Source organism: Pollachius pollachius (genome assembly GCF_949987615.1).
Source record: "Pollachius pollachius genome assembly, chromosome: 5".
Classification (NCBI taxonomy): domain Eukaryota; kingdom Metazoa; phylum Chordata; class Actinopteri; order Gadiformes; family Gadidae; genus Pollachius; species Pollachius pollachius.
In genome coordinates this window covers 20,436,065-20,445,414 of record NC_136938.1, presented here as the reverse complement: position 1 = coordinate 20,445,414, position 9,350 = coordinate 20,436,065, and the positions used below count along the sequence as shown (strand labels likewise).

Below are 9,350 nucleotides of genomic sequence, written 5' to 3'. Positions count from 1 at the left end.
AATCAATTTTATTGTCTCTTCTAAGCTTTCAGGGTCAAGGGTTATCATCAATAGTGAATATACTTCAGCAATGTGACATGCTACACTGTTTAAGCCTTTTCTGCGCCTGAAAGGGAGATCGGGCAAACATGATTGGCTAATAGTCTTGTGATTTCCATTGAGGCAGACAGTATGACATCCCAAAATGGCTGTGTAGGGAATAGGCTGGGAAGGAGCTTCTTTGATAATTAAGACACGGAGAATGTTTTTTTTATTTTTTTTCCCATGGCACTCTCCCTGGTTGCTTTCTACAGATTTCATCATTTATCCATCTTATGTTGTGATTTCACCATCCGTTTACCACGTCCCTTCATATATAGATTCATTCTCTTCAAGTTCAAGGTTGTCAGGGTCTGTCTTGGGTTAACCACCGATTTCTTTGTAAATGTGCTGTTTCTCTGTCTCGGTGTCTCTAGGCTGTCAGGCTTCATGCTGCCTTCGCCGCTGGTCAGCAGTGGATCCATACTGGCCCTGTGGTTCACTACAGACTTTGCTGTCAGCGCACAGGGCTTCAAGGCAGTGTATGAAGGTAAGACAACAAAGTGCGGGTCTCTCACTGGTTACTGTGTTTGTGTGTATTCATGTTTGTGCAGCTCGTGTGTGTGTGCTCACACCACACACTGATGAATGTGTGTGGCCTTTTTTTCTTATTAAATCTTGACAAAATGACCTGAGAAACAAACGTTTATCTAAACTTGTATTCGATCGTATATGGTTGCCTCAAGAACATGTTTACCTCTCTACACCATGCTGTCAATCAATATCAAATTAACATTACCACAAATTGAAGATCATACTTTATAACATGTGTTTTGCTTAATGCAATCAATGGATCCAAATTAATTGACACAAAATTATGAATCAGAGCATGTGTGTTTTGTGTGTGTGTGTGCGTGTGTCACTCATGAATGTGCTTGTGTTTGGATCACCGTTATCAGACGGTTGCCGTGAGATTGATAAGATGATGAGAAGGATGTTGTACAGATGAGGATTTTCAGAAAGATTTGCACACGCAGGTCCTGAACATCTATCTCCTGAATTATATCTATGAGTGAAGATGTTGAATATTTTGTAGAGGATAAGGATTGTGCAGAAGTGTGTGTGTTTTCGGAATCTCTTGAAAGGTCACCGTGATCAAGGTAATACATTTGAACCTTGGGAAAGAACATAAACACAAAATACGTGCAAACACGCACACACACACACACACACACACACACACACACACACACACACACACACACACACACACGCACACATACGCACACTCACAGACACACCATGATCCATTAGGCTTGTTTAATGGTTCATCTATGAATCATGAAGTCTTAATACCAATAGACATGAGAGATTTTCGCCCTCACACCTGTGAGTGTGTGTGCTTATGTGTGTAGGTGTGTGTATGTGAGAAAACCAATATCAATATGAAAACATTAGTGTAGATTTTCACTATTTCATCGACATAAAAGTAACTGATGACTACTGCCAGTTGGAGAAAAAAATTAAGATTCAAGAGATTCAAGTAGTTAATGTTTGTGTTCATCTGGAAAACTGGTAAAATCGGAATAACGTTGGTATACATAAAATCATTGCACTGTTGATTGCACTTATCCTACCCTGCTGTGCTATCTTCAACTAGATCTTCATTTGCTGCTTTAATAAACATATGTTTAGAGTTTGATATCCATAAAAGGTATGATGAATTGGAATTGCCAAGAAGGCAATAGATTTCGTCCTGTGTTTTTTGTCTTTATATATACTGTGTAAATAAATATATATATATACACTTATATGTGTATGTATATATTTGTCTATAGATATACGGTGTATATATCCATACTGTGTATATATATATATATATATATATATATACACTAACCCTAACCCTAACCCTCACCCATAGTCTATTTGATGCTTAGCAAATACGAAGATGTCTACCCCGTTTGAGTCTTGTTCATTTGTCATTGTGCTATCAAAAATTCCAAATCAGAACAAAATCTAACTTTTTTCAGAAATGGTGAGATAGCTTTTTTTATTTAAATATAATTTGAACGAAAGTCATAAAACTTGGAAAAGCACATTATCTCTAACGGATTGTTGTCCGCTATGCTTCAATCATCCGCCAAGCATTCCAGCCCACAGGATGTGACGCGCAACATCACACGCACACACAAACACGCATACACACTTACACACAGACACAACCACACACCACGTTAAGCTAATTAGTGTCACAGTACCAGCTGATATGGTGTGTGGTTTTTCTGTGTGTGTGTGTGTCTGTTTGTGTGTGCTCATACGCGTGTGTATGTGTGATATGCTTTGTGTTTATACAAGGCTGCTGTTCAGCCCTGGGCCTTGATTTTTACTATCAATTCATCCTTCTTTCTCAGTTCCATCTCTCAACGCCGCACTTAACCCTCTCCTCACCTTTACTCCAGCTCTCATAAGTCATTATCATTCCTTTCCATCCATCTTTACCCCTCCATTGGGCCCTCTTCTGTTGCGTTTTTGTTTTATTGGCCCCTAGCATAAAAAGGCTGCTCCACCACCAGCCCCCTCTATCAATGTAGATGTTCATATGAGGGAATCGTTTTGTTCTGTCTGTATTTCATCGCGGCAGTCTACATGGAGTCACGCGGCCCAGCACTGGCAAACTGAGACACCTAACACCTAAGAGTGCCAAAGGAGAGATGGAAGGGTCGGTACTGGCGAGGTTGAAATGGTCGGGAGAGGTGGGGCAGGCAGGTGATGTGGTGGGTGGGTGAGGGAAATAAAGCTGTAAGTGGTACCAGGCAGAGGGCCGATAGAGAAAAAAGGAAAGTGTGCAAAGCACCTCAGCAAGGCCAGATAATCATCAATTAATTTCCCCCCGAGCGGTGTTAGTTTGTGTCCATGGAGCACAAAGAGAGAGAGGGAGTGTTGGAGATAGAAAGGGAGAGGCAGACAGAGAGATTGAGTTGGAGATAAAGTCTTTTTTAAGGAACTAGGGTAGGAGGAGAGGGGGAAGGATGTGAAGAAGACGAGGCAAAGACAGCAGGAGCTATCAGCGTAGATGTCTCCCTAACCCTGTTCCGGCATGTACTTTGCTCATAAATATATAAATTGTTTCTTCTAGTAAAAGTAGGATTTTGTATGAATCATGAAGATTTACCAAAAACACAAAAACAACTACAATATCTGTGTGCTTGGAATTAAGGGCACTAATGCAAAAGTAATTTGGATTAATAATGTGAATGGATTTGGTGTAACATTTTTCAAAGTGATAACTTTGTTGTATACGTGAGATGTGTTTTTATGCACACACCAAAAAAAGAGATGAATAATGATGGAGTGATGTATGTTACATAGCAGACATAGAGAAACATCCTAAGGCAGTTTCAGCAACTAGTACATCTGTATTACACACATGTGTAAACATTGATTAATAGTAATAGTAAGACAGATTTAGTAAATCAATCAATGTAATAATATAAAACGGATGACAAATAGAGTGCACAAGATACAAAGTGTTTGAACATGATTTGTCGATTCCAACTGTGCCCCTTGTGCGATTCAGGAAACATCATCGAGTATGCGCTTTGATTATCCACATGGAAACACAAAACAAGTTACATGTGTTTGAATGCTAATACATTTGTGTGATTATTTCTGCCCTGTGATTTCCATTTTGAATCAAAGTACATTTTTGAGGCAGATTATCTTCAGTCAATCAGGATGTATATCACTTTAGCCAATCACATTCTGTCTACAGTACAGGTTTTATTATGCGTATAGAGTGTATCAGCTGCTACGTCATTAAAGCGTTGGCTGCTGCAGACATAGTGCTCTGAAATGTGATGATCTAGGAGGAAGGACCGTTTACATGTGTGTGGCACTTTTACGAGATTATGAAATCTTAAAAGCTTTAGGAAGATATTTTTATGTTGAGCAAGTATGTTTGGACATATATAGTTTCTTCAAGGTATTATTTGTCCCTCTAACTTTTTAAAACCATCCGACCTTGTCCTCCATGCCTAACAATTACATCCTTTGCAACATGTATCTCACATCTTGTTCTACATATAGGTCAAAATCATCACAAAATGGGGAATGAGAAGGGTTTGGTCACTTCACACTGTTTTGTCAAACAAACACCACTTCATTGGATGGAATGTTTATGGAAAGTTCAGAAAACAAGTCCTTCACTTTATGTTGAACTTCAACATATCATAGGGATATACAATATTATTCATAGATAGAAGATCCAGGTGCCACAGAAAGCACAGGGCAGAAGTAGAAAATAACAGTCCTTTGAGGTGGTCTTTATTAAATGTGTATGCTAAATTATTGGAGCTTAACTGTACATTAAAGTTGCAAAAGTCTAGGAGCATGGATGAAGGAGTATTTAACTGAAATTGTCCACCGGACATGAATGGCGGCAATTTGATCATTTACATTTTCAAGCATTCCTGAAATGGTGGGTTAAGAATGCTGTGAGCGATGTAATGGTAAAGATGACGAGGACGGTTACCTATCACAGTAGTTCTAGGTAAATAAATAAATAAATACACAAGCTCACAACTGGTTTTATATGCATTTAAAGAGGAGAGGATTCTGCTCGCACAAGAAGCTGGAGCTTTATGAGGTGCTGGATGCCAATGAACCAAAAGTTTATACCAAGCTTCATCAAGCTCATTTGTCCGTTCTTAAGTAGACAACGTAAACGGCTTGCTGCTCTTTGCCAGCTGCTCTAAAGTCACATCAAAATAAACCTTATTTTTGTTAGACAACAAACTTCTGAACCTTGTCACCACTGAATGATGTGTGCGTTGCGTTGTTGATATCCGCTACGACAACGACGCACAACGGATTACAAGGAAGGCTGTTGTGTGATGTGAGATGGGTTGGCATCATGTATTCTGCACTTGGCATTCCACGTACCTTCAGCCTGACAAGATCCACCCTGCTGGAAAACTCTATCGGATTGTCTTTATCCGGAATACTTGTTGTTGGGTTTAGCCTAATTCGTCGGATTCAGCAAAAGAGGGGCTTTTTCCACAACAAACAAAGCAGATCATTAAGGGGAAGGAAATAACACTAACGGCCTAGGTCGCTGCTGTCACATTTAGTGTGTGTGTGATAGAGGGCGAGAGGGAGGGAGCAAGGGAGGGAGGAATGCGGGGAGGATGTGTAGGATCAGAGGATAGGAGAGAGTCACAGAGAAAAGGCAGCGAGAAGTCTATTCCACCATTAGGCCGTATCGACTGCAACGCCACAGGAAGCTCTCTCCAAACACACACACATACGAGTGTATAAGTGGCAAGCCGTACTTATGGAAGGCAGCAGCAGTCAGCATTATCGACCTCTAGCCCATGGTACAGCCCCCTCCAACTCGTATGTTTACGTGTGTCTTCCGTGTGTCAATGTGTGCATTTGATTCCCTCGTAGAAGGACGCCGTGACCACCCTCATCAGAGCAGCCGTTTATCCCTTCTGTGGATGTAGACCACCCGTTCCAGTCCCCCCCTCCCTCCGTCCCTCCCTCTCTCCCCCTCCCTCCCCCAGCTTCTCGTAGTGAGGCTGTAATCAACTTCCCACCGTGTAGAGTAAAGTCAATATGACCTCGTGGTGGATTGAGCCGCTCACTCAAGTCTGTTCCCCTCCCTGGTGGGAATGAACCCCACTGCTGTGTCTCTACTGCCCCCTCTCTTTAACCTTCAAAACCAGGATTATGGATTTTGGGATGCACAGACCTGTAGAACTGGTTATTTTTGGCAATGTGCCAGTACCATATGTCGCCCATTATCGGTTTACTTTAGCAGATGAACGCGCACGCTGAGTCACTTTTTAACCGCCGTGGTGCTTGTGAGGGCGCCCGAGCCCGGATCTAGCAGGCATATGGGAACCCAACGGTTTAATACCTTGCTGAATTGCTCTTGGAAGTTGCTGTATTTTTTAAAAGAGGTGTTTATATCACCAGGTTTAAATAAAGCTGGGGAAACAAGGGATAGGTTGGTGCTTCTCTGAACGTCATGCTTGTGAGAAAGGGAGTTCATATCGAGGGAGCGGAATTGAGTGAACACAAGATCCTCCTTTGTGCGGCACATCGTTTACTTTCAAGTGCTGAATCGTATTCCCATGCTTCCATTATGCTCATGGAAAACAAACAGAACAATAACTTTGACCCAATTTGGCTGAGCCATCAGTCAGATTCTGGAGATCAGGGGGAGATGCGATTGGAAGGAAAGTTCTTCATTATTTCGTCCATTAAGTGACCTTTTCATTGATGGAAAATCTACTTCTGAGTCATTGCTTCTGCAGAAGACAAATCAGCTGTAGTTGGCCATAATTCATGTTTGCAAAATATTAGGAATCCGTTTTAACTCCATCCATTATCCCCAACCATCGTCCAACTCACTTCTCCTCCCTCTGCATTGTCCTGTGTGGGATGTATACACAGGAATTTCTGTTTGTGATCACTGTTGGGCTTTCTTCCATCTTCCAAGCACTTCCATTCATTAATTGTCCTTATTCCTTGTCACACATCCTTGTAGGTTTTTTCTCTGGGCTGTTCTTTCTCTCTCTCTCTTTCTCTCTCTCTCTCTCTCTCTCTCTCTCTCTCTCTCTCTCTCTCTCTCTCTTTCTCTCTCTCTCTCTCTCTCTCTCTCTCTCGTGCACCCTTGCTTGCTCTCCCTTGCTCGCGTTCTCTCTCCTCTCTGCTCTCTCACTCTCCTTCTCTCTCTCTCTCTTGCTCTCTCTCTCTCTCTCTCTCTCTCTCTCTCTCTCTCTCTCTCTCCCTCTCTCTCTACATGTAAATGGTGAAAACCATCAAAGGGAAAGAAACAAGAAATCACTAGAACAATCTCTGGTTATCATCACTTTATATCCCGCTGGAAAAATGACCCGGAGCATAAGTCAATGAAGCTGTTATAACTTGGTCATTCCCTTGTCTGTTCATTTAAGTTACTTTCATATTTTCTTTTTCTTCTTGTACTTTATCCCGTTCTTGTGTAAGACCCAGAAATGGGTCACAGTTCAACATGTCATCACGCGACTGACACAAATGAACCAGCCCAGGGCAGTGAGCGTGGAATATAATGCAGGGGTATTCCATTCGACCAACTCTTTTTTAAAACACTTATCATCCTCTTATCATGAAAATGGTATCAGCTGTGCTCATAGGGTTCAGCTTATTTCACTTATTTCCTATATTATGATGACCTCAAAAACCCCACGTGCTTTCCCTTTTACATCCAAAATCATATCATTTTCACTTCTCAAAATGATACCGGTGACGTTCGCGTTTATTTTAAGATGCAAATGACGCTATTTCATTTAACTAGTTCGGATAACGCGAATACATAGCTGAAATACATTTCGCGAATCAATCAATGCAGAACCTGAGGGAATTCTGTGTCTAAATAGCATTTCCCAAATGTCGACTCCTGATTCCTCTATGGGCAACATAAACAAGGTTGCCACATAATCAATTTCCCCCCCATGTTTTCTCAAACTTGGGCTTGGCCATAGGAGCATCCATTGATTTCTGATGCCATTGAATTCAGTTAATGCTTACGTAACAGTTTTTCTTTCGAGTCAAAGTCCATTTTCTCTGAGGGAGGGGAGGCAGGGTGAAGGGCCTCGGTTCCATTTATTCGATCAGGCATCCAACGAGGAGCCCTGTTCTGATGCACCGCATGATAGCTGCGGTTACAGTGATGTGGAGGAGTGGCAGCATTCTATCAGGGAAGAACTAAATCCATTGTCATCATATTACTTTATCATTATTGCTTCTGCTTTCCCTGTTTTGGGTGTCCGTTGGATCACAGGAGTGTCCCTATTGATTGTTTTGTCTGATGACAGGGGAAATTGGCTTCTTGATGTGGATGATGATAGTCTATACTTAGTGATAATTAAATTGTCATGTCAGCATAATGGATTAATCTTTTGTTGCCATGGCTGCATTTACCAAAATGTCCCCTTTGTTTTATGAGTTGATTGTTTTGTATTGGCGAAAAATATTACACAATTATGCACAGTTCCTATAGAATGCTTGTAATAATGGACTTAAATAGTAAATGAAAATGATATTCAGTAATCAAATAATGGACACATTGTATCGCCATCTTCATAAATTGTCTATTGCTCTTTTAATGAATCTAGTATAATATGCTTCTGCCAGGCTGTATAATATTAAGTTTGACACTGTGGTGATAATAGTGGAACCTTTTGAAAAATAATTAGTAGTAAGTAACAAGAATGAAATTAGCAAATTGATAACAAATCAAAAGACATCGGCATTTTGTGTTGAAGTATTTTGAGAATAAAGGTATTTATTAATAGTTTGATCACATATACATCAAAGTCAGACAAAGTTATAGCAGCTCATTGACTTATGCGACGGGTCATATTTTCAGCGTGATATAAATTGATAATAACCACAGATTTTTCTACTGATTTCTTGTTTCTTTCCCTTTGATGATTTTCACCATTTACATGGAGAGAGAGAGAGAGAGAGAGAGAGAGAGAGAGAGAGAGAGAGAGAGAGACAGAGAGAGAGAGTGAGAGAGAGGGAACATTATTGGGTATCGTTGAACACATACCATGGCTTATGTATCTTTTCATAATAAATAATTCTTCACTGAACGTCACCTATTATTCCCGCTGTGCACTAGAGCAGAGAGCAGGGGAGGGGGGGTTGACGCTAGCACATTTGGATAATCCATCCAAGATCAAAAGCTATCTCACAATTTGCAACGCCAGAGTAAGTGATCTAAATCTCTAAGGACCGGTCTGTACCAGAAAGCTGTGTTTTCCGTTTTCTTATAAATATAGATTATTTTTTTATTATTCTTTTTTCTACAGCCGCATGCAACAGCATGATATATAAAAATATGCATACATATACAAATATATATATATATGTATATGTATACATATTTTTATCAATAACAATTCCAGATTCATTGGGTCTTCGTCCCGATTCACCTTCATCACCATGATTAGATTTCAGCTCTCTCACCTTTTCACAGTAAGTTATTTTAAAACCAACGCACTGCTGAGTGTCTGCAAATGTTGAGGACACTTTCAGAGGCAGCAGGTGAACGCTGAGAATTGTGTGTGTGTGTCTGTGTGTGTGTGTGTGTGTGTCTTACTATGAGAGGTTGAGAGAGAGAGAGAGAGAGAGAGAGAGAGAGAGAGAGAGAGAGAGGGAGAGATGGGGAGAGAGGGAGAGAGAGAAAGAGAGGGAGGGAGGGAAAGAGAGAGAGAGAGAGAGAGAGAGAGAGAGAGAGAGAGAGAGAGAGAGAGAGAGAGAGAGAGAGAGAGAGA

At 40.8% G+C, this 9,350-nt stretch overlaps 1 protein-coding gene across 1 annotated transcript in view; it reads left to right on the top strand.

The window, feature by feature from the left end:
* Positions 1 to 455: 455 nt before the first annotated feature.
* Positions 456 to 9,350, top strand: part of LOC307075809 (CUB and sushi domain-containing protein 1-like) — a gene marked incomplete at its 3' end in the record, with an annotated part of 179,985 nt that continues 171,090 nt past the window's right edge. Inside the window, 1 exon segment of the mRNA XM_079736502.1 lies at positions 456 to 568. Coding sequence (XP_079592628.1) covers positions 469 to 568 — 100 coding nt within the window. The 5' untranslated portion in view covers positions 456 to 468.